At 39.1% G+C, this 26,058-nt stretch overlaps 2 protein-coding genes across 4 annotated transcripts; one reads left to right on the forward strand and one right to left on the reverse strand.

Moving 5' to 3' along the window:
* Nucleotides 1-7,496: 7,496 nt before the first annotated feature.
* LOC103712215 (probable E3 ubiquitin-protein ligase RHA1A) lies at nucleotides 7,497-9,516 on the reverse strand. The gene has a single exon (XM_008798681.4). The coding sequence runs from the start codon at nucleotides 8,708-8,710 to the stop codon at nucleotides 8,144-8,146; it is 567 nt and encodes a 188-aa protein (XP_008796903.2). The 5' UTR covers nucleotides 8,711-9,516; the 3' UTR covers nucleotides 7,497-8,143.
* A 6,246-nt stretch (nucleotides 9,517-15,762) lies between these two features.
* On the forward strand, nucleotides 15,763-24,382 carry LOC103712214 (phosphoglycerate mutase-like protein AT74H). Of its 3 annotated transcripts, none has more exons than XM_026806621.2 (5): nucleotides 15,763-16,272; nucleotides 20,588-20,707; nucleotides 20,802-21,045; nucleotides 23,850-23,940; nucleotides 24,046-24,382. In XM_026806621.2, exons 1-5 carry the CDS (start codon nucleotides 15,828-15,830, stop codon nucleotides 24,067-24,069), a joined length of 924 nt encoding a protein of 307 aa, XP_026662422.2. In that variant the 5' UTR covers nucleotides 15,763-15,827; the 3' UTR covers nucleotides 24,070-24,382. The 3 variants fall into 3 exon arrangements, with proteins under 3 accessions (XP_026662422.2, XP_026662421.2, XP_008796901.2); XM_026806620.2 differs by having other exon boundaries at nucleotides 23,850-23,930; XM_008798679.4 differs by having other exon boundaries at nucleotides 20,832-21,045; nucleotides 23,850-23,930.
* The last annotated feature ends 1,676 nt before the right edge of the window (nucleotides 24,383-26,058 follow it).

The raw sequence follows: 26,058 nt of genomic DNA on the forward strand, positions 1-26,058 counted from the left end.
TAATATACTTCAGATTGATGGTTGCAAAAGATTACAAAACTGAGGTTCTGAATAAAAATTTAATCTTCTTTATCCTCGCTTCTGTGTTTGTTCTCGCTTTGGGTCAATTTCAAGGAAGGTAACCAATGTTCTGCTGTTTCCAATCTGGGAATAATTAGCCTTTGTTATTAGAAGTTCCGTGTGACTGCTTGAAGAGTATGCTATGCTTAGTCTGGCTATACTAGATGACCATGATTAGAAAAACTAATAATATGTGATGAAATGGACAATGAGAGGCCAATGATTTAACTAATGTGAATTGAAGCTAATCACATTGATTTGGAAAATTACGCTCTCAACCATGAACTACAGTAGAGCAAAAGGGAAAGCCAGAACTGCGCACAGATATGGAGAAGTGTTTACATGTTCTCCTGAATTAACTGACAAATGAAATGAAGCCGTCAATGGTTTTGGCATCAATCTTGAAGGAATTAAACAATGCCTTTTTGTCGATGCCAGTTGCCTAGGGAAGCGATGTTGTGCTGGCGTTAGCATCGCTGAATGCTGAAATGGCTAAAAGCATTTGGGGAAAAAAAGGTAAAACAAATCCCCAGTCTGAAGCAGATGACTGAAGAGCTTATTGTTGGAGTTGGCAACTTGGATTTGTTTGATTCTTGCTTGACGAGCAAAAGCTCCACTAAATGAGGACAGCTGTGGGGTGCATTGATACCCCCAGCAGCATACTGTAGCATGGCATAGAAGATGCTCTGTCCCATGATTGCTAGGAAACTTCACCTGGTTTGCTTTGATCACATTAAATGATGCATGCTTAAATGCGCCCCACAAGGCTTGTTTGAGGCTATGAACCTGAGCCCCATGAAGATGAAGCAGTTAGCATTTAGAGGGGATTCTGATCAGAAAAACAGAATCCAACAAGATATTGGGGTTGTCTCCATCTTCCATGGTGAGAGGGTTAGTGACTGCAAGCATTCATTGGAAACCATTTCTTTTGGACCAAAAAGATTGGTAGATGATTGGTGATTGTTTTCAGATGATAAAAGCGGTTACAAATAGACACTGTTAGAGAATTAAGAGGAAGAAATTCTCAAGTTACCGTACTTGGTATAACCTTACAAGTTACAAGATTAGTAAAATTACTGGTGAGTCAAATAGACACTGGTAGAGAATTAAGAGGAAGAAATTCTCAAGTTGCCAGACTTGGTATACACTTACAAGTTGCAAGATTAATAAAATTACAGGTGAGCCAGGCATTCTTGTGATGTTCTCAGCACTTTACTCTTTTGATTTGACATGATTTCAACTTGATACGGCCCAATTTATTCTAAAAACTCAATGAATTGAAGTGAACTATGGATTCAAGACAATAGTGAATGTAGAAACGGACAGCTGATATAGCTAAGTACATGACGATGATATTGATTACTGTTTATTTGTCTTATAGGGACAGTTACATCACTGAAATTCATCCCTTATTTTGAGGCGGCCATGGATGAATTGATAGTTGATGAAAATCCCCTTACATTAGCATTTTTATTATACAACTCCTAAAGGTAACTAGTTTTTCATGCTTTTTGTTTGCTTTTTTGTGTCACAGCTCTCCTCCTTTAGATTACATTTATGTGTCTAATGTGAATGTCTGGAGAATCTATAAGAAGCTTGCTAGACATGGTTGTAGATGTCCAAAATGAAAGGCCCTTTACCATCATTTGTGCAAACAAGAAGCACTCTCACAACTCTTCATGTCGTACTCTTGAGCCACCATTACTAGGTTAAGCCATTAACATGCCCTTTAGCTCATGTGGTATGCCTTTGTCACCCTCAATCTTTGTAGTTTGGACACTTCTGAGTATTATACTTTAGCCTTAGTTATAGCTACAATTATGTGCTCCACATTTAGGAGCAAGCTGGCTTGTGCTATAGAATCGATACTTGGAAAAATTGATATTGCCAAAAATTCAAATAGAATCCTAAAAATTAGAAATGGAATTAGAAAAATAAGAAAATGAAGAATGTTAAATTAATGAGACATTTATATATTTATTTACTTGAAAAGAAGCATTAGAGGAAAAAAGAGCAATAAAAATAACACAATCATTATAAACAATAGCATATAGCATTGCCAATTTGTACACTGTAAAGGTTTCTTGAATTAGTCATGAATAATTTGTTAAATAAATCATTAAATCTTTGAAAAGTTCATGAGTAATTAATATATCTTGATTGATGAGTTTATTAGGAATAATTTGGAGAAATATATAGAAAATGAAAACATTCGAGAATGGTATGAAAATATTTTATTAATTTGCAGAATATGGTTAGTAGTTAAAGCAATGATCGCTGAGCTGACCCAAACCAGGCAGTTTGGCCCATACCGAGTTGTATTAATGCCGGCCTAGGACAGTTCAACTGCTGGCTCTCTCGTCCACTTGCTCCCGAGAAGTTGCCTTTGATGGTATCAATGCTGCTGGATGCTGCCCGCTCCTTTGATGTTGGTCGTCATCGGTAAATCTCCCACCCCCTCTCTCTCTCTCTGTGTGTGTGTGTGTGTGTTAGGGTTAGGATTAGGGTTTAGCCCTTGGCCTTCCGCTTCTTTGTCCAATGTTCTTCTCTTTTTAGTCGCTCTTCTTTATTTTCGGGCATTAGGTGCGATGTCACTGAGACTGAGTGACTTGCAGAGGTCTCTCCTTCCTCCCTCCCTCTCTTCTTCGTTTTCGAGCATCGGGTGCCATGTCACTGAGTCATTGGTAAGCCTCCCCCTCCCTCCCTCTCCCTCTCCCTCTCCCTCTCCCTCTCTCTCTCTCTCTTCCTCTCTCTTCTCCCTCTCCCTATTTCAGTGCACCTCGAAACGGCACGATACAAACCCGTACTATACTGAACCGGCCGTCGACTAGTACAAGCCCCAGTACTGGTCCGACAAACCTAGGGTTAAAGTAGCTCCTTCAACCCTATTTGGATGCTAGGACTATGAGAACTTATTGGCCCAATAAGAACCTCCTAACTAGTTTTTATTTTGAAAATACTATGGAGAATGGATACTTTGTAAGAGATCTAGACACCTTGGTAGACATAATTAATCCATAGTTTAAGTAATTGCTTTTCTAAGGTGATTTAACTTATCCCTTAATTTTTGGATTAGTTGTGTCAGTAGGTAAACCAATCTAAGGTTCTACTCAACCACCAAAGTGCATGACAAATTGGTTCAAGCCAGAAGCCCGTCAAGGTGTGCTAATTCATCAATGTTCTTAAAATATTATCTTTTTCTTTATATTTCTATTTAAACTGATCTTCTACTATGTTCTAACTTCTATGTTGGTGCGCAGCGCCCAGCACATGCACCTTAATAGTGGGCTGGTGTTTCCCATGCTATTATTTGCAGAACTCTTTTGGATGGAAGAGAATCTCTAGAGGGTAGAGAATAGGGACACGATATTATATGTTGTGTAGTTAACCTCATGCGATGCCACATCCCATGTCAATAGCAATCACCTCTTAGGTCCTCATCCTAACTTGTTGTCCTTTGCTTGCGGATGAGCAGGCTTGCTCATCCTTGAAGCTGGATTGATCCTATTGACTTGTGTATGAGTGCTTTGGATTATGCCACTGGTTGCACCAGCTGGCAATATTATCTCATGATGACATAACATAATTCTACAATATCTAAAGTAACTTATGTGAACACCTAGGATACTGTGATTGTTTGTAAGAACATCTACTTACACTTCGTCGAGTGTGAGCTATGCCATGTTGCTTATGGAGATACGTCTACCGTTAAGTTAGTAGACAAGATAGCATTGTTACAAAGTAACTCTACACTAGAACCATGCATCACATTCCTATGGCAAGTTTACTCTCTTAATGGGACTAGATAACATGCATCACATTCTATGTGACAATACCTCTGAGATCTGAATTTTCCTTTTTCTTTTGTAAGAGAGAAAGGGAGGGAGTCCCACCAGCGCTGTAATTACTCAAGTTAAAAAAAAGAATTTTTTAAAATGCACCATCCAAGAATCGAACCCAGAACCTCTGTTTGCTAATCGGAGGGGTGTGACCACTGGGACAAAACCCAGTTCACCTGGATTTTCCAGCCTTAAATGGAAGAATTGGCTCTAGAGTCCAGAAGATCAGCTGTATTGGTTTAGCTGTATGCTAATGATCCAGCCTTTTACCATCCTCTTTTAATTAAAACTACAAATAATTGATCATCTGTAATTCTGCTTTCAAAGGTTATTTAGCAGTGCACTAAGATTTGATGCTCTAATATTATGCGGAAGCACTTCAAGAAGTCTTTTCAAAGAATCTGGTCTAATTAGAGGTTTCTAGCAGTCCAAATTGGTATTTTTCAAGATTTTTGCTGTTCAGTCTTCTAAAATGCGTAGTCTTTGCTGTTAGCAACACCATCTAACTTGGGTAAGCTGAAAAATCTTGTTTGCATGGTCTTTTCATAGTCTTGGTCGAGGAAAGAAGTTTGTGCAACAGCTGTGATATCCTCAAATCAAATGTCTGAAGGAAATTCTCATTTTTGTTAACAATGGCCTTAGAGACTGTTTTTATTTGTCTGTTCTGTTTCTTGCAGACACAATTGGACTAAAATGGCCCTCATAAGATATGTTTCAATCATGTTGCTGCCTATAAAAACATTTCTGACCTTCCCAAATATCTTTCGCATGTAAACAAGCTTTAATTCCATCTCGAACTTGATGCAGGCCCTATACTTTGGCCACAATTGCAGGCTATTCTTTCAATGTTAACTGTAGAATATTAAGATGTGTCTTTTTTTGGGTTTGTATCAGAACTAAAACAAAAATATTATATATATGCTGAAGAATACATTTGTAGATCTCATATAACTTTAATAAGATTATAAAGTATCAATCTTTCAGTGACCTGTTGTACTCATATCACAATAAACTGTAACATTGAATAATTTTCAGTCATAGTTATGCTTTAGCCTTGTGGTACGTGTAAATTTTTTGAGCTCTTTGTAAGTCACAAACTTTTGAATTTTTATAGTTTTCAAATGATGCGACGTTATAAGGGTTTAGACATCAAGTTACAATTGACCAATTCATGTCCAGGCTTTAAGAAACATGTTGTTGGCTAGAAAGTTGGGATCTGTAGCATCTAATGGCATCACACAATAATTAATCTAACAATGTATAAAATATTAGGGATACGTGGGATGTGTTAATGGCCTTTTCTTTTATATGTACATAGATTAGGCTTGCCTTTTAGTTGTTCATTCATGAATGTTACCCGGATACATAAGTTTTGCCTAAGTATCCGAACCTGATATTTAAACATTAAGATTGATATGACACTTAGACAAGCCTCCATAAGAAGCGACTTAGATATGATAGGGCCCGATGATTAGACATGCAGCCACACCTGAGACACCAAGCGAAATCCCAACATAGATTTTGAAAGGGAGTAGATGATGCATACGCATCAAATGCACTGAGTCATTTTAGGATTTCTAGAAGGATATAAAGGCATGGATAGGAATATAATTCTTTGATGGATGAGGCTATCGTGCTACATCTTGTATCAACAAAGTATCAAGGATTCCTAAGGAGGGAATGAAAAAGAAAATAAGGCCGAGCGTCAAAATATGCATCTAATGGACTATGGTAATAAAAGTTCCATGACTGTAAACCAGGTTTTCAAGCGCCACACATGGAAGGTTGGCGGTTAGTTGTGGCCAAATTGCCAACCTTGCTCTTGACAGTTCAGAAAAAAATCAAATATGTTTCGGAGATGTTTTGGGGAAGACAAAACATTTTCCTATTTGAACAGAGCAGGCACACATGGTGCACATCTTAAGCTACCTTTTCATGATTGATATTTAGCTCATTGGAGCAACCGGATGGCTGTTGTTAACACCCGTGATCTCGTACAGGTTGGTTAACCTCATTTGGATTCTATCCCTTGTTTTGAGGTGGCCATTATTGAGTTTTTTAGTTGATAGAAACCTATTCAGAGTAGCATTTCTTGTACTACTAATACCATATGCTTCAAGACAGCTACTCTCATTTTTTTCCTGTTTGTTTTGTATGCCACCGGCCTCCTTTAACCTCCATTTATGCAGTTATTACAGATGTTTGCAAAATTTTTAGGAAATCTGTTAACCGGTTGTAGAAGCGAGCCGGCCCTTCACCGTTATTCATCTACCGAAGGTGACCTTCCATGACTCTTCAGGTTTGTCGAGCACACTGACTCTTCGTTAGGTCACTAACAAGTCATCTAGCTTAGGAAATTATGCCTTCGATGTGTTGCCGACATGTACTTAGTTTCAGACTCTTCTGATATTGGTTTTTGTCCTATTTCTGAGTTATAGGTTACTGCTTCATGCTCTCTTCTTGCTGTATCTACACCCCCATTGCTCTCCAGTCATCAACCATGAGGCTGCTCCTGCTGTTTGTTAGGGATGATTGGGGGCCTGGTTGGCCGTTAGTTGGGGATTGGGCTGGGTCCATATGTAACTCATGCATGTCTGGCCCCAACTCGGACCTAATTTGGGTTAGTAATCTGGGCCCTACGCATCCACAAAAAGGTTTCAGTGTAGCTGATGCTTTAGCTGGCTCAGCTGAATCATTTTTCACTTGGTCAATCACATTGGGACCAACTCAGTCCAAGCAGCTCGGGGATTTTAAGCACAATCATAGTTTATCTAAAGTTACTGCATTCCTGAATATAAAAATGCATCACTTTTCCCCATGGATGATAAATATGTTATGTATGTTTACAAATCCTTAATACTACGACGCAGTTCAATTCTTGAGCAAGTTTGTCAGTATTCCTTGTCCTGCTTGTTATATGATTCTCTTGAATAATAAATATATCATAATAGGGAGGAATCACCACTTGCTATCATGTATGCTCTCATCTCTGCGATCAAATTTGAGTTTTATCAGATGCTGCTTATGTTGATGATCCTATTTATTGGTGTTTTATTCGACTTGTCTTTTAAAACTAAGTTCAAGAATCAAACCGAGCCAAAGAGCCACACTTGACAGCCTTCCATTTAGAAGGGGGAAAAAGCTTCCTGTTGGGCATCCTTGCTGTTTTTATGCTTTTGTCTCTGCAAATTAGTGAAGTATGACATGTAGATTGATGTCAAACACAGCATTTCCATAAAATTTCTGTTCTTCCTTATATATGTTTTCTCTCATTTTTGAGAGCATAATACCAAACGGCCCCTTAGTTTTTTTAAAAAAAATTGTTGAAGTAAGGGGAGGGGAAGTCTTCCTCACTAGGTAATAGGAACTAACATATCTACATCTTTCCTTGGACTGCAGAAGAATGTGAAAAGTTTTTCTCTTGAAAAAAAAAAGAACATGAGAAGTTCACCATCCTAACCTCACAAGAACAAGAATCCTCTCCATCAAATCTCTTTCAGTTATTCCTTCTAAATTGAGGAAGATCTTCTTCAAAGAAAAACCTGGGTGAAGACAAGTTCGGTGGAACCTACACACCCTTTCCTCCAAGGCACAAAATTAAACAAACCATTCTCAATTTCATTAAACAAGTCAGAATCCAACAAGCAGTCGATGGAAGGTTTTTAATAACGAGAGAGAGAGAGAGAGAGAGGGGTGAAGAGAGAGAAAAAAAAGAAAAAAGAAAAGAGAGAAAGGAGAGCAAGATTACAAAAAACATAAAAAGAAAAAGAAAGCCATTTCTTGATTCTTCTCTTCTTCCTGTGTCTTCAGCCTTGCTGTGTCTGACCATGGAAGTATAGTTTGCAAGTTGAGAGCAGACCCTTCGAGCCGCACCCAATCAAACCAGTCCATCCTCTCCTCTCCAAGGATTTCGGAATACTCTGAACAGACCTTAAATGCAAATCTTTCCCCAAATCCAAATCCAAATCCAATCCAATCCACTTCCATTTCTCCTACAAACCAACTCATTCCCATCGGTCCTTGCAGATGAGAAACCAAGCACCATCGATCAAAATTCCCTCCACAGAAGTCATCACCAACCAACACTGTACAAAGAACAAAAGAAGGGAAAAGGAAAGCAGCCAGTCTCTCCCTCTCCACTCCAACTGCCATCTCCTTTGGATTTCACTACTTTCTTCTCCTATATACACTACCAGTCCATTCCTTCATTCATTCCTTCCCTTCTTTCATTTCTACCAGTACTTCTATGAGGAATAATACTGAAGGGGAAGAAGTATAGATGCCGACGGTGAGGAAAAGGAGTAGTAATACTCATCGGAGGAGCCGTCGGCCCAGACATTGGGGAATTCGTCCAGAAACTCCTCAGGGACGACGGGAGCTCGGCAGAGGGGGCAGGTGCGCTGGTCGTGCTCCACCCACCGGTCGAGGCAGCACCGGTGGAACACATGGCGGCAATTGCTCAGCCGCCGCACCTCCGCATCCCCCTCGAACTCGTGGAGGCACACCGCGCAGCTCTCCGGCATCTGGCGCCCGCCGCCTTCCTCCAGGACCAGGTCGTCGAACCGGAGCACCGGCAGGATCTCTCGGATCAGCTCGGCCGACACCGAATTGGATTCTAATTGGTGGGGTTGCTGCTGCTGCTGCTGCTGCTGGTGGTGGGTGGTGGTGTCTAGCCATTGGGCATCGGAGTCGAGGCTGCCGAGGCCGAGGGAGTTGAAGGCCCAGGAGATGAAGCGCCTCAGGTGGCCTAGGAGGAAGAGAAGGTGGAGGAGGAGCTTTGGGAGCTCGGAGTAGCCCATGGGGAACCCCATTTCAGAGCCAAAGCTAGAGGTCTCTTTAGACGCAGGGGAATGGGTGGACGGAGAAAGAAAGAGAGCGAGCGAGCTTGCGGCTGAGGGATCTCTAGGCCTTTCTTGGTGTCACACTTTGGAGTGCTGCTCTTGGCTTCCTTTTAAGCAAAGGAGAGCTATGGCAGCTACAGCTCATAAGGGCTGGGAGGGTGCAGAGATGTGACAGTGGATTTCTCTCTCTCTCTCTCTCTCGTTTTCTCTACTTTCTCTGTGAGCCTTGAAAGCAGCCGGTGGTTTGGCCTCTTATACAGGGAGGGTCGTGAAGGCTGGGGCTGTCCCCTTCTTTGATGGGGGAATCCCATGTGATGATGTCTCTGGAGGGTAAACCAATGAGGTTGGTAGTTAATTGATTAATGATTCCAAACGTCATTTGTTTGCTGTGTGGCTGGACTTATCTTGTTTAATTTTTTCAAGGCATCTCTGAAAGGTTTTCCAAGACATTCACATTGGACCTTACAAGTTCTGTCTACTAATGCATGCATTCGAGCTGAAGGAAATGTGACATTTAAGCGTGTCGCGAAGATATTATTGCTTGATGAAGACACGCCGAGCGACAGAATCCAAGGATGCATGGGAAAAAAAAAAAAACACTATAATGATGAAAGATGGTGAAAAAACTTGTAGCTATAGTAAAATGTATTAGCTTAGATTGTAGGTTAGTGAAATTAAATCCTAACAAAAGTTAGAAACTTTGGAAGTTATTGGGCAAAGGATTGACAAGGCATAGCACAAGAGGTTAGTGCATAGTGAGATTTATAGAGTTATTTCTGCATTTTTACCCTAAGGTGACGCTAAAGAGGCCTCTATGTTGATGTCTACCAATCTTTATTTAAAACTGTCTTTATGTTGATCATTTGTCGAATCGTAGGGTCCAGATGGATCGTATATATCCCAAAACGCGTAGCGATCGAATCTGACACGTGCTCATGCGTCCGAGTGCCGATAATCATTCCTGCGAACAACTCGATTAAGGGACGATCACGGTCCCTTTGTCATGACACCTAGAGGAATAATTTAGGATTCCATGTGACATAACCAAGCTCGAACCACATAAAAAAATTCATCCTTCTCCCTAGTAAGAAGACATAGCCCACATTTCCCAATAGAGTATGCAGGAATTAAGGACACATTTGTTTCATGGTAGAGAAATTAAATTATAAGCTAACAACGCCATGACAATTGTTGGCCGGTGGTTGCATCTCCCGCTCTGAGGAAGCTCTGACCAAACCATGTTATCATGATCTGGATTTCACGTTCCCCATTCCTCTCCTTTATGGTACAGACTAACGGCTAAATTGGACCCAGGTCCGTACCGGAGCCAGGCTAAGGCACTAAATATTGCAAGGAACTGAGCCCGAGCTGATCTGCTGCACTGGATTTTGTCCACTGGGTGACTTGGAGCCAACCCAAACCTCTCGATCTAATCCCACCTGAGAAAAGCTACAAGTATGTGGGACAAGGACAGGCCAAAACAATTGCAGACTGGTACGCAATAATGTGGTGTTTTGTTCCTTCTGGGTCATGCCCAACCTGGAATGCACCAAGCCAAGTTCTAGATCCAGGATGGGGAAGGGTGAAGTGGCTTGCTTAATTAGGGTTCTAGGTGCAGCCTATGCTGGATCTTGTATGGCTTTTGGATCCATGATTTAGGCTGAAATTCGACTCGCCCATATGATATATCTTGTTGGGTTGGGTTCCGGTTGGATGGATGGCACTTAGTCGAATTGTAGTTCGATATTTTTTTATAAATTATGTTTTCAGGAAAGAAGAAGAATGCTTTGTTTTATAGTGTTATTCGAATTCAAATACTCATATATGCACCACCTAGATCCAGCCTAGAATCTCATGCTGCTAGGCCGAGGAGTATTATAACCACTGAGACAACGCTAGTTCTTATTAGTCTTGTTAGAAGCATGATCTATGCAAGTAGTCCCAAAATCAGATATATAGGTCAGATCAATGGTCTCGCTGCCGGCCGATTAGTTTTTGTTGAGGGCTGGTTGGTTAAGATACATAGTCTAATGTTCTAATGCATTATTACCCTCATATAGTTGGATATCAAAGTGTAACAAGGTGAACAATTTTCACTTTTTTTTTTTTTGTTTTTTTGGTACAATGGCGGCTCACATTCGACGACGGGTATGGATGCGGCCAACAAAGTCGGAAAACAAAAGGCTGTAAAGGAGCTCCGACACAGACACATGGTTCATTCAGATAAAACCCTTCGAGTGATAAGCAGCATCCAGTTAACAATTTTCACCTTGATACTTAAATTATTCAACTGAAAAACCGGAAATGAAGCACATTCATTCTCCACTTTGATCTAAAACGATGTAAAGCATTAACAATCTTCTTTTTTTTAAAAAAAATCTGTTTTTGTTTGAATTGCATTGGATAAATGGAATTATAAAGTGTAGAGGGAGTTAGGTGACCATGAGTCATGACCAATTGTATGGTGCCCATGTTTAAAGGACAGGCAAGTATGGTAGAGGTTGGCCTTCTGTCCCCTGTTCAAATTTCCCCCCATATGAGAGAGAGGGCAAGAGAGAGAGGGATGTGGGCGGTGTGGTCCTTGAAGCCTATAATATTGTGGCATGGGCCGAGCAGTAGCATTCCTCTCTGTCTTTCCCTCCGTCGGGTAACGAGCACAAGAGTATGGAGAGGTTGTCTCCCCTGTCTTCTGTGCTGCTTGGGTGCCAAAATCCAGGATAGGGTCCCGTGGTCCATTGACAGACCAATTCATTTGGACAAATGACCAGAGAAAACCTCTCCTTTATAAAAGGAAAGAGGTGCAGAAAGTGCCCTCAGTGCTGCCAAGTAAACCTATCTGTCTAATAATAATTGACAGCAGTGTATTTGTACATCTCATGACTCATGAGAAAAGTGGCACAACTATCTAGAAAAAAAATAGAATTTAGATCTCAACACCATGTCGAACTATTCTCTAAAGGAGAGCTTAAGAATTATCAAAAACTGAAAAAAGGGGGGAGCTTGTGATTTTAAGTCTATTTCCTTGTGGAAAACTAATAAAATCATGGTTGAAAATGACAAAAGCAGTTGGCCATATTTAAACTTTCAAGCAACTTCTGTTCATTATTATGATGGTGTCATGTGGCAGTCAGAATAGCCAAATTTTGGTAATGTTCATTTGTTTTAACTAATTCATTTGTTCCAAGATATTTGACATCATTAGTGCGTCTGCAGTGGCTATCATTGTACGTGAACAGCAGGCTGCTCAAAACCATGAAAGAGAGGCTCAAAATATCCTTTTCTTCAAAGGAAATATTCTTTAGCAATAACTGATAACCTTCTTTTTTTTTTTTCCCCCATCTCTTAGGCAAATGAACATTTTAATCTCTTCAATCTACTATCTCCTCCTCCAACCATTCCTCTTAATCCGTCTCTTTAAACTTTGTATTACCTTTATTCTTTTAATGAAGTGGGTGGAATCTAACTCCTCCTTTTTTTAAAAAAATAATATATTTTTTACAGAAAATTATGGTTCTTCATAACCACACAACCGTAAAATTCAAATGCATTCATGTCGTTAAACATATATCAATTTCTATCAAATTTTAATTCTTCAGCAACAAGAATTGGTGTAGGTGAGTATGCAAGTATTTATATTGTGTTATGTTGTTGCGTTCTTAACCTCTTTCTCCATATGGCAGATTGATCCTCTTTTTTTTTTTCTCAATATCAAGCCAAAGATTTGGTAGCTGGCTTGCAACCAAAGCTAATACACTTGTCACGCCTCATGTTGTTTATATTGCTATTGGAATTGTAGACATAGTTGGGACTAGTACCTTATGGTTGCCATCTAAATCACATCTTGCTTTTGAAAAGATAAAATGGTCCAAAAGATGGAAGATTCACAAATCTTCTTTCACTTATCATGACATTGGCTCACATTAACACGTAGTTCTCTCGAACACCTTCGCTTTACATCAAGGATGCATGAATTGCATATGGATGCCCATGCCGATGGCACGTGGCCTCGAGCATGCGCTTTGCCAGAAAAGAAATGGAAGAAAGCAATGGAGCATTGGTGGTAGATAGCACTTTTGCAACAGAAGATGACAATGAGTATATAAAAATACAAAGGTCATGAAGAATGGGCAGGAGAGAAAAGCTGGGTAAGAGTATGATTGTAGAGGGGAACATGAGGGGTATGAGCACTATAGTATGTTGCTGAAGGAAAGGGACAGCCCCGAGTGGGTCATCAGTGTCGTTTCAACAAATACTTGACGCATGGCCGAATTAAGGGGAGGGGGCTGGGGAAATGGGCAGTTTGGGCCCGGGCGGACACGGGGCTTTTGGGGCTTTTTGGCGCGGGGCGAAGAGGTTTTCCCCGCGGCGCCCGTCCGCCAACGGCCGAAAGGAGTGGGCGGGCAGCCCTTTATTTTATATATTGCTTGTTCCCATTGAATTTTGGGCTTAGAATTTAGAGGATTGGAGGGTGTGGGGAAGGTGGAGCTGTTCATGTTCTTCTTCCAAACATTTGGTAGGAGCCAAAGTAGGATTGGGTCCCAAAACTCAAGGGTTATTTTTATTTTTATTTTTTTAATCAACAAGTGGGGCCTAATGGGATGGCCAAGGATATGTCACTCACTGAGTTAATTGAGAATGTGATATTTTTCCAAATAATAATGGTGTACTATTTTGAGATTCAAGATAGCAACCGTTGTAATATTTTCATGGTGCAAGCTCGATTTGAAATTAACTTTGAGCTTGCAATCAAGTTCGATTTGTTTACCATTATTTTGACCTTAGTTTAAGCTTAATTTTAGATCAAATCAAATATGAGCTCAATCAAGCTACTTGATATTCCTGAGCTGAGTTGAAATCAATTCAAGCTTGATTTGAAGTATGGTTCAAAAAGTGAACTAATATTTGGTTAGTTCAAGAGTAAACAAATTGCGCATACTGAAATCTTAATAAAATGTTTCATATAGTATATAATAAATAAAATAAATATGTCGGAACCTTTTTCAAGTCGAGCCTAATCATGCTAGGTTATTTTTAGCTTGGCTTGAGATTACTTTAAAGCCTATTTTTCAAGTTCAAGATTCATTTATTGAACTTAAGCCAAACCCTCACAACCCAAGCTGCAAGCAAGCACAAAAAGATAAGATACATTTTTGTATTAATAGACACAAGAGAATTATATTTTCTCAAAAAAAAGCAATATATTAATATATTATAAAGGAAGGTAGATGCATGCTCTCATATCTACCACACATTGTTCAATTCATTTGACCTCTACTTTGGATCTTCTCATATGGTCCCCTTGCGATCTCCTTTTCATGGCTATCATGATATGGAATATATCTTTCTTTTTCTCCCCTCTTTTTGTCACATATCCCATGATTATTCAACTGGATCCATTGAATTTGGAGACTAGTGAATTCTGTGGTTCTCATGAGCCATGGGGACCAACTTTAGTGTTCTATCTTGGTAGCAACAGTTTCCATGAGAGCATGGTTCTACTCCTCGTGAATCACAGCTACTTCTGCCTGCATCTACTTTGATTACCAACATATGCGACCAATAATTTAGGAGTGAGATTGTGGCACTTAAATTTCAGGAGAGGTGTCAGCCAATGGGAACCAACTGCCAAGCCATGAAGAGCTGGGTGCAACTCAAGAGGAAGAAGGTATTATTTGATCACAACTACACCACAAGTATTACCACATCCATGCATCCCTTGGAGTTTGGGCAGAGAACCCAACATGGAATCTCTATTTAACTATAATTTTGAGACCATCCATGGTTCCATTTCATCTTTGTTTTGAAGCAGAATAAGTTCTACATGCATCATTTTAAGATCATGTGCTTCCTCTTCCCTCAAGAAGAAGAAGAAGAAAAATAAAAATGAAAGAGAAATCCTTAAATAAAGCTGAAGATCTTGACAAGTAAACCATTGACTTCTTGCTTCTTTTTTTTCATACTACCTTAATTCCTTAATAAAAATGAGCTTACCTCCTCATTTTCTTGGGATGGGGGGCCAAAAAAAGCTAAATTCAAGTTTGGCAAATAATATTCTTTACAAAATAATGAGATGGAAGACTTCAGAACCAGTTCTTTTCTTTGGTAGATCTAGAGGGAATACCTCTTTTGAAACATTCAACAAAGTAAAATCCTGCAAAACCTGTCCGAGCTAAGTTGTGAATCTTGATAAATCTCCAAGTTGTAAATTCATCACTATCCTCTATATACTTGATAAACAAATTTGCCACCCAGTCAACTTCCTTGAATGCATGAAATACTTGACACGCATAGTTTGCTATTATACCACTAAACCACCAGATCCTATCAGAACTCAGACAAGCATATAGTGTAGAGCATTAGCTGAATATCCCTATATGAGAGATTGACAGCAACTTTTAATGGCATTGTGATTACACATTGAAGATACGAAGCAAGTGAGCAGAAAAAGAGGAAGAAGAGACGATTCGATCAATAAGGTTGCACTTTGAAGATTAACATGCAAATAGAAGTAAACTGTATTGAATAATCCTTCATCCGGTGGAGACAATTCTCTTAAATTTTTTTTATTAATATATTAAAAGGCTACCATTTACAATATGATATGAATATTTATAGGATATGGTGCTTTAACCCTAATTCGGTTATTAAACTCGACAGAGAATCATATTTGAAATAAAACTCAACAATAAAAAAACATATCAGAATTATTCTACTACAAATATGAAAATTTGATTTTTTTCGTTGTTTTGCATGATCTAGCTGATTATAATACTATACCCGCTCATAAGCTTGCTCAAAGTCTCACGGGTTGACCTATTTTTATCTCTTGGTGTCACTCCATGCACCTAGCTCGGAGCCTTCATTAGGGCTAAGGTTGTCTGGATACACCAATCCGATGCAGATGGATCAAAAGTCTCCACGAGATCCAAACTCAGCGAGAAAACAAAGGAAAGAAATAGACCTGTGGGTTCTCAAGCATCCTACAAAGAAATGATAGGATATCTCTATCCCAGATAAAATATCCTATCCCTACAAGACTATGATAAACCGGGATAATACTATACACACGGCGATCCGATAACCGCCCATGGTGGCCCTCCTGGCCTCGTGGCCGCTCCCTTCTTCCTCCTCTCGCTTCCGCTGCTGCGAGGACTCTCTCAGCAGCGGCAGGGTGGCGCCTCCGAGCCGGTTCCCGGAGCGGGCGGCGGCGGCGGGGGGGACCGTCCCGCGGCCGCGGCGCATCATCCTTGTCCGCCACGGCGAGAGCGAGGGGAACGTGGATGAGAGCGTCTACACCCGGGTGCCGGACCCCAGGATCGGGCTCACAGCTCGAGGGTGGCAGGAGGCGGAGGCGTGCGGTGTCCGGATACGGGAACTCGTCTCTGGCGACGGCGCCGACGACTGGAAGGTCTACTTCTATGTCTCCCCCTACCGCCGGACCCTCGAGACGCTCCGCGGCATCGGCCTGGCGTTCAAGCCCTCCCGAATCGCTGGGGTCAGGGAGGAACCTCGCCTCCGAGAGCAGGATTTTGGTTAGTATTCGACGATTCCTCTTTCTTTTTTTTTTATTTTTTTTTTGTAATTTTCTTAAGTGTTTGTTGTTGCGATTGAGCACATTACAATGCGAAACTTATTATATTGGAGAAATTTAGGATTTGGATTGCAATGGCATGTTTGGGTTGTGATTATCTACCTGGGGATTGAAGAAAGTTTGCAGCTTTGTTAAAGTCCAATTTGCTTTTAGTTGTTTGAAATCTGTAGGTTTCACGATTTATGGTGGCGAGCGTAACTGAATTTCTATACCGCTGATGCTACGGTTTGGATTGAGAATCCGAGAGGAGAGAAGAGAAAAAAAGAGGAAAGAAAATGCTATTTTCTCGTGTGGTTACGAGAGGAGGGAAGAGAATTCTTTTTTCACGTTTAATTAGAAATTTAAGGAAAGAAGAGATTTAAATTCCCTCATTTGGTTAGTAAGCTAGGAGAGAAGAGAAGAGAAATGGAGAGATACATTTTCTCTCCAAACCCCTCTTTTAATTTCTCCGAGAGTGGAGAGATTTGGAGAGAAAAGAAAAACTCTTTATCTTCTCTTATTTTCCATTGTCCCAAGTTCTTTTCTTTTTTTTTTTCTCTTCTCTCGAGTTCAAGATTCTGTTCATCTCCTTACTCTTCTCTTCTCTCGTTTCCTTTCCTCTATGTATCCAAACAGGGCCTTAGACTTCAAGATTCTCTTCTTTTCCTTCTCTTTTTCTCTCCTTTCCTTTCCTTTTTTTCCCCATCTTCTCCTCTATGTATCCAAACAGGGTTCAGAAGCTGTGGAGGAAACCTCAGATAATGGAGGGGGACAAGGATATTGAAAAGACTTTGACTTATGGTTAACAGAAGTTGTAGTTGAGGCATCTACATAACCATGGCTCTGATACCACTGTTAGTATCCCACATATGCCATGAAAATTCGAAATAATTTTCAGATTGCAGCGGAAAAACTATGCGGGATCCGTTCATCGCATGAACGTATTTTAAAACCATTCGTTTGTAGATAGATTAGAATTAAATTATTTTAAACTATTTTAAAATCATTAAGAAGATTAGATCTTCACCTTGTGCGGGTAGATGGTCTCCGTAAATCTGATTCACGTGGATTTGTAGAAGGTTCGATGGAAGCCGCACACGCGTCCGGCCTCTACGGGTATTCACACAAGGTAATGATTCGATCGAAGCCTACGTATCTCCCCGGGGTGCTAGCTCCTTTGCAGAGATGGCTTTTGATGGCTGAAGTCCTCCCTTTCAATCAACTCTTGAATGCCCAGGGAGGAGGAGGAAGAATGATGGATCAAAAGGAACAAGAACAAAGCCCTACAACCTTTTTCTTTTTCTTCCCTTTTAAAACCGAAATTAAGAAGGAAGAGGGCGATCAAGGCTCTTCTTTTTCTTCTCTTGATGGCGGCTCAAAGGAGGAAGATGGAGGAGAAAGGTTGCTGTCGAAGTGCATCAGAAAAGGATCAAGAAGAGGGGTCACAAGCCCCTCCCCTTGGGGTGTGCGTGGGAGAAAGAGGAGGGGCGCACGCCCCTCCTTGTTGGCCAAAACAAAAGATAAAGATGAGTTCCTAAAAAATAGGAACTCATCCTTATCACTTTAGGGATTAAAGCTCAAATGATAAAACAACAGGAGGCAACCCTAATACGTAACCCCCTTGTTACTTTCTTGTTTTAGTACAATTTGATTCGTTCCTAGATCAAACTTAGTTTTTTACGATCTCAGATTTATAGAAGTCTAAATAATTACAGTTCTTTAATGGATTAGCACCATTTCTTTCAGTGACAAAAGAAATTAAAAAAAGAAAAGAAAAGAAAAGGAGGATACAAAAGAACAGAAAGCAATTTAAACATGCAGATGAAGAGGGAAATAAATGAGGATGAGCCTTGGCACAGTGGTAAGGTTTCTCCAATATAACTTGGAGGTCATGGGTTTGAAACACAAAAATAGTTTCTCCACATGCAGGGTAGGATTACTTACATCTGACCCTCTTTAGGCCCCGCAATAGCGGGAGCCTTGTGCACTTGGCCTCCCTTTTTATGAAGAGGGGAATATAGATGGTGAAACACTTTTCAATTGCCACAACATAATATGGTATCCTTTACGTTAAAAAAAATGGAGACAAGCAGGGCATTTCCTAGTGATATGGTGATGGTTACATCTAACCAAAGAAGCAACTTAGTGATTGCATCCTTTCTTCAGGTTAATTAATAAAACCAGTAAATTAGGTATTTTTGTAACTTGTTCTCCCAAGGAAGAGTTGAAATCAGATTAAAGGTCTTCTTAATAGGAATAATTTTATGAATGGTACTTTGAGTCTATTGTGTCTTAGGCAAATCCTGGTAAAACTTAACTTTGTTTGAAATGCATCTTTTGATAGTTGAACCCTCCATGAGTTGTTGTGATACCTTTGTTGTGGTACCTCTCTCTCTTTCTCATTCTCTCATCTTCATCATCTTCCTCTTAATTATCTTTGTAGAAAAATGAGGAGAGCCGAGAATACACCCTGCCAATCATGGGTTTGACACAAAGAAGGTGACAAATCGCTTATGCATAGAAGTAAAGATCTGGAGTTTATTTCATATTTCATTATTTCATATTTCAATCACAGTCTGCAGGTCTGATCTGATTATCAGACCGAGAAATGTGACCCCTCTCCTACCTGTTGATCTTAATTTATAATCCCTTAATTTTAAGGTATCCACATCTTTTTCAAGCGTTAGTCTCTGGCATCTTTTTCTTTGCTCTTTTGATTTCAGAGAAAAAAAGTTAAAAACAATATGGAACACATTCAGATCCAGAAAGCAAGATATGGAATCTTTGAGCTGCAAAATTGTGACCCCTGAATGATCGGTGAAGTGTTAGAGAAGAGAGAGGTTAAATTGTAGACAACTTTGAGAAAATCATGAGGAGTGACATGAAGAAAGTATTCATTTTCTTGAGAACTTCTCTTTTGGTGGGTGGTATTAATAAAAAATGATCCATAAATATGGGATATTGCTTACTCTTGGATGGGTAGCCTGTTCCTTATATATGTACTAGTTAACTGTTCCCTTGTTTGTATCTTGAGTGCCTAATGAGTGTTGTGGCATAAAAAATCATAATTTAATTTTTTTGATGGCTATGAAACAATGATTAAGTCCATCTACAATTATTTTTTGATTGACAATGGATGCAAGGCCAATGAAATATTTAACTAGCAAAAAGCTTGAGTCCGACTTGTACAAGTTTGGCTTCGGACCAAGTTTGAGCCCGATCTATGTTAGTGATTATTTTGTGACTCTATAGGCTCATGTGAACTTCTAGAAGGTTTAAGGGCTGTTCCAACTCACACACCATTACCTATTTTGAGTGAACCCTTGGAAGAAGTTGTCAAAAGGGATACTATCTCGTGCTGCCACTTGGACTCTTTTACAAAGGTTAAATACTCTATCTTCTAGACTTTCTAAGGCTTCAGAGTTCATGTGAACTCCATGGACTTTAGCTAAGGAGCTATCCCATCAAGATGAAGACAATATAGAGTAAAAGATAAGTAGTGGACTCTTAAACTCCCATGTGGACACTAAATGGATGAATATGGGCTCTAGAATTGCATCATGTAAGATAATCCGCATCTCTTTAGAATAAGATAAATTGATTTGCTTAGCACAACTATCAAACTTTTTCTTGAGCTTGGATTTGCTCTAGATAAAGGACGGAACTGGGGGACAAGAGGGACATAATTTTGCATACAGGGATGCTGTGGAAGAGGTTCTCTAGTGCTGTTCCGGGATCTTTGGCGACGTGTGCAGAAGGTTGGAAGCTTTGAATGACAAAGAAAACCAAACAGTGCATTGTAGACTTGATACAGCAGCACTAAGTCTTGTTTTATTTTATCATGACGTACAGAAGCCGCTAAATGGCCTATCCATGTAGTGATTGATCTTTCAACTTGTAACACAATCGTGTATGATATACAATATTTTATTTATGCAATTATTGTGATTTCTATATGATGGATGAAAATGTTTTTCTTTGTTTAATTTTTTTACTCTTATTAATTAAATAATAAAGAATTCTTATAGATCTTTAATCGCGCGCGGGTGGGGGGGGGGTATGTAGAGGTAACTACAATGGCTATTTTGTATGGCTATTGGAAAAATTGGTCTCCAGATTTTTTTTAAAAAATCTTGATTTAATAATCAGGATGAATGAGTATTTTACATATTTAAAGTCCCATGATTAGGCTCAAATTTGTATTCGCAATGAGTCAAAAAGTTTATACAAAGTTTCTTTGATTGATCTTATCAAGCACACTTTTTGTTGTGAAAAAGGAAATTTTCAAGACAGGGAGAAAATGCGAATTGAGAAAGACATTCGTCTTCGCTATGGCCGTTTTTTCTACCGTTTTCCCAATGGGGAGTCGGCTGCTGATGTTTATGATCGAATAACAGGTATGCCATCTGCTCAATTTTAGCTTTTTTTGATTTTCCGAAGCTTCTGAATTTATTCTCTGACATTGCTGGGCTATTTCTCTGAGTTGCTCAGCTTCATATTTATGCAGTGTTACTGCTACAGGCTTTAGGGAGACCCTGAGGGCGGATATTGACATTGGCCGCTTTCAGCCTCCTGGTGAACAATCACCAAACATGAACATAGTGATCGTATCACATGGCCTGACTTTGCGAGTTTTTCTGATGAGATGGTACAAGTGGACTGTAGAGCAGTATGAGGGCCTGCATAATATTGACAATGGAGGAATGCTGGTTATGCAAACGGGTAGTGGTGGAAGGTACTCACTTCCTACTTCATATGGAATCAACAATTTTATTATGTACTGCTTGTTAGAATTTCTTATTCTAGTACCTGCTAAAAGTTTTTTGTTCATTCTTTAATTTGAAATTGTGCCTCAGCAATTTGAACTGAAGTAGGAAAAATAAATAACCTAATAAATTTTACTAGTAGAATATTTCTTTCTTTTTTTCTCAAAAGTGAACCAAAATCATCAAAGGTTCATGTTAATGTTCTTGCATATATAAAAACTTTTTGATTTGAATTGATCTCATACACAAAGAACAAGCCTTATGAATTCAGCTAAAAATCACGACGAACAGTTTTCTTGCCTTACAATATTTTCTAGAAATACTTGTCTTTCATCAAAGAGTGGAGTGCAAGCATTTATTGGTACAAATATGATCATGATTTTAAGTGTGATAGCTTATCATTGTGAATATCTACAAACTGCTAATTGAATGATTAGCAAGCACTGCTAACTCATTCTTGAGATGAGATAGACAATTTGAAATGGCTGACTTCTTTGTGCTTCTCACTGGCATAAAAACCGGATTGAGAAGGTTGGAAGGGTTGTGGAGTTTGATACTGTCTAAAAAATGCGGTAAATACAACAGTTGCAGCATCTTTAACTTATTGTTTGTTTGAGCACTTGAATCCAATCACTAGTTGTTGGAACATTATGAAATTGGACTACAATGAAGATACAAAAACATGTATACACACAAAATGTGTACCTGGATCACCTTCTTAGGCATCATTAGTAGCAGCAGACAATTGTTAGCTAAAGGTGCAGAAGGGTATGGCAGCCTATGATGTATTGTCACTTGAAGTCATTCTGAAATATGCTGCAAGATATCTTGGAACTTGGGTAAACAAGTTATTTATTTATTTTTGAATTTCTTTGGGGAAAGGTGGTGTCCAATGTTGTTAAGATCGGTATCAAGTCATAATTCATAAAGGGTTATGGATCGGATTGTGAATCTGATTGAAGATTGTAAGGTTTTTTCATTTTTTTTAAGAAATTTCTAAATATAAAAGAAACATAAAAATTTAATGCAAGTCAAATATAAAGTAGATGAATGGAGAATAAAAGAACTATAGTTTTCACGAAATTAGGACCATACATAGTTTATCTAATGAAACAAATGTTCTGTTTGGTTATTCATGATATTCATATACTATATGTCAATTTAATTATCATTTTATGCAGAATGCTTTAGAACAAACACGGATAAGAACATGTGGATGTGAAATACGAAAACTTGCATCTTATTTTTCAACTTTATAGTCCAATAATGGACTTGCTAATTTTCTATTTGAGATATATTAGTGATAAAGTAATTTAAGAACGGCATAGTCAAATAAATTATAGAAAATGGACCTCCACATGGTTTAACATATAAATCATATAATCAAATTGGATCCTATGATCCAAGGGAATGTATAGTCCATCATATGGATCTAAATCCTGTGATCGTAAACTGATCCTGATCCAAGGATGGGATCTGGATAGCTCAGGGCCATTTTGATTTGGATGGCAAGATCTGGATTGCGAATTATAAGATTTAAAGAACATGGGTGGTGTCTTTCATTCAAGGACATATTCCGCCAAAATCAAATACATTAAAGGGTAGTTATGTTAAAGAGGGAGAGAGACACTTCTCCTCCACCAATATAGTTGCTAATGTATGCAAAGGGAAACCCACTTAAATTTGCAAAACAAAAAGACGTAGACTAGGCTTATCAGAAAAGAAATTTACCTTTGACATGCATAGGAAAATGAGGGGAACAACTGAATAGTCTTGTGAGGACAAACCACAACCACAGTTCACCAATCTCTAAGGATTACCTTACTTTCTCAAAGCAAAAATTGATTGCTCTTCCAAAAGCATCATTCAACTTATGCAATTTTTTTTTTTTTTTTTTTTGTGAAAATAATGGAGCAAGCGTTTGAAGTTCGTAATATATATTCTATATACTTTTTGGGTCTATGTCCCCATATAATCATGATAAGGTTTTGTCTTGACTGGATTTCCAGCCTGGTCCTGAAACTTGCCAGAGTTTGTGCTTTTCTGTCATAAGTAATTTGACATAATTCCTGCAAATCCTGATTTCACATGCACCAAAATCACAAGCCAGACTATGTGCAATGATGAGTATTGGGGATTTATTATCTTGTTTGATATGATGTTTCCTGTAATCATTCTGCCCATATGGGCACAAGCATTGCATTTGTTGCATCACTAGAATATTAACTTGTTTTTTTTTTGGCTTATAATGATTAATCGGCAATTTCAAGTCTTCAATCTAGTACGCCCTTTGATCATTATGATCAGAAAAGCAAGGAATATGTGCTACCTTGGATGCACACATGCAGGGGAAAAAATCTGGATCAACATTTATGAAATAACGGATATGCTCCCCAAGACAAGTGATTGCTATCAATTTGCATTCTTCAATAAAATATTATTCATATATTTGCAGCTGCGGATGTCAATAAAGTTGTAGATGCACTGGTACTTGGTGTGACCTCCGCCCCATCCTACTACCCAGAAAAAAGAAAACCCCTCTTATCCATGATGATGATGCTTTCTTTGAAATTAATTTAACTGAGTTGGCATACAAAATTCTGATACTATGATAATGATCCTTACCAATTTCTTATTTCTGATTCTGTTTCGTCCTTGGTTCTAATCATATTTCGTAACAAGCTGCACCCTTTAATTTGTGGTAAGGATCTGTAAGATGTGGAAGAAAGTATATTGCTAATAAATATTATGGTTTCATCTTTCATTACAACAGGTACAGCCTACTCGTGCATCACAGTGTTGAGGAGCTTCAAGCATTTGGTCTGTCAGAACCGATGCTAAATGATCAGATGTGGTACTGGATGGTAGCCTTATGCTTTATAGAGACGAGCTCAATGTTTAATGCTTAGTTTGATTCAAGGACATTAATGATCCTTTTTTTTTTGGTTTTGTGATGGCTGTAACTGCAGGCAAAAGACTGCAAAACCTGGTGAACTGAATTATAATTTTTTGACAAATGGACCTGCGTTCTTTGGACATTTTTGACTGGAAATTTGGACTGTTTGGAAAGGAAAAAGGCCTACAGTTTCATTTGCAGCCATATGACTATCAAGCTTGGATCCTTGAAGCTTTGTCCGACAGATATTTTTGCCGCATGCACCTGTTCCTCTCAATAGTGATTGGAATTGCCCTGACAGATGTCTTGAAGCACAGAAATTCATAATTTTGTAAAGTGTAAAAAAATAAATGTCACGATGAGAAATGCTATAATGAAATCGTTGTTGCAATCTAATGGTGTTTTGTATATTTTCTATGTATTTCTTTTTTTTTTTGTTAGTTTATGAAATTACCCCTGATTTGTATTTATTCATTAGCAAACTGTAGAGAAATACGGGAGGAAAGAATTTCTCCCAGTTTCAAAGGAAAACTGAGACTTGCGCCATATGCTCAGTGTCACTGCATGGGTTCTTTAAGTTCTACAAAATCCTACTATGATTAGTGCACTTGTAAACCTTTTTAATTCGTGAACTTTGCCTATAGTTATGCATCAGTTCTCCCAGATTCACTGGACTAGTTATTGTTGCTCTCAGAGAGAAGACGAGCTCTAATGCATTATGGTCTCTTGATGGTTACGTCGGAGACTTGGGTCTAAATTCCATTGCACTTAGCATTTCTCTTGGTTGCTCGCATTAGCTAATCACCAAATTTGAGAGATAAAACTTAGTTCTTATGGTGCAGCTTTAAAAAGAAGATCATGGTTTAGCTTTGGGCATCTTAGTTTGTGGCTAATTCCTATGGTACTTTTGTCGGAATCTACTAACGGAAAATGCAAGAGATGTTTTTGAATGAGTTCAGCAGAACTTGCTCGCTAGATGTCTGCTGAAAGCCCTCAAAATTATCTTCCAAGTGACAAAATTGTTGGTTTGTGCCTCAAAAAAGAAGGGGCATTATTAGCAACTGGCATGCGATCTAGACTTTGGCCCAAATATGGGACTGGCCGGGCATGAAAAGCTGCTCTAATTTGGGTTGAGCATAGCCTTGGTACCCTCCGGCTCCATTTGGTTTGTACCCCAGCATTCACAAAGTAGGAGTGACAATCAGGTCGGATCGGATAAGATACGAATCGGTTTGGATACAGGATAAATCAAAAATACGTCTGCTGCGCAAAGTTATCTTTGAAAATGCGGACGCAATTAATGATGGCACATAGGGCCAAATGTTTCCACGGAGTTACTGGTGAAATGCGAGCAAGTCGCGCAAGACGGGCTAACATCATACTTTATATACATTCTTCTTCATTTGAGCACAATCTGAGGAGGGCTTTGCCCTCTCCATTACGCTTCAAAATAAATAAATAAATAAATAAAAACATCAAAACAATCTCCCCCACCACCATATCCGCATGCCCGCGCCGAAGGAATCCAGAAAATGTCAAATGGAACCCAAAAAAACTTCGAATTTTAAACTCATATTCACAGGATTGCGGCAGGATTGCAGAATTTTAACCGAGGCATTTGTTGATATCTTCTCTTGAAGGTCTATGCACCCATAGCCTAGAGTTCTTCAAAGGGGTGTAGCCTGTATAATTTGACGGGATCACAAGGACTAGCCGAATGAGAGATTCTAGGGCGTTCGCCTTTTGGATAAGAATCATATATAATCATCATACCATTCTTGAACATATTCATTGTATCTATTATACATAGATAACGTAATTGACTAAACTTTGAACTATTTCTATTCTATAATGACTTATATGCATTCTCGATAATACTCCAAGGGAATGAAATAACCAGATTTTATCTTGTTTTGACATGCTCAATCACCCACTTGTTATTTAACCTTATAGACAGGGAATATCATTCTCTCTAGATTGTGTAACTCTTACCAAATTTTCATTTAATGGGCATAGTTTATCGAACCTAGGGCTGTTGATGGGCCAGGTGGCCTGCCAGCCTAGCCCAAAATTTAGTAGCCTTGGG

The sequence above is a fragment of the Phoenix dactylifera genome, chromosome 17 (genome assembly GCF_009389715.1).
Source record: "Phoenix dactylifera cultivar Barhee BC4 chromosome 17, palm_55x_up_171113_PBpolish2nd_filt_p, whole genome shotgun sequence".
Taxonomy (NCBI): Eukaryota; Viridiplantae; Streptophyta; class Magnoliopsida; order Arecales; family Arecaceae; genus Phoenix; species Phoenix dactylifera.

What these genes read in the sequence shown, in the direction of transcription:
- LOC103712215 (XM_008798681.4), bottom strand. Translation starts at nt 8,710, where the DNA reads ATGGGGTTCCCCATGGGCTACTCCGAGCTCCCAAAGCTCCTCCTCCAC.
- LOC103712214 (XM_026806620.2), top strand. Translation starts at nt 15,828, where the DNA reads ATGGTGGCCCTCCTGGCCTCGTGGCCGCTCCCTTCTTCCTCCTCTCGC. An exon ending in TGTTTATGATCGAATAACAG is followed by an intron (nt 20,708 to 20,801) that starts GTATGCCATCTG and finishes TGAGTTGCTCAG; the next exon opens with CTTCATATTTATGCAGTGTT. An exon ending in CAAACGGGTAGTGGTGGAAG is followed by an intron (nt 21,046 to 23,849) that starts GTACTCACTTCC and finishes TCATTACAACAG; the next exon opens with GTACAGCCTACTCGTGCATC.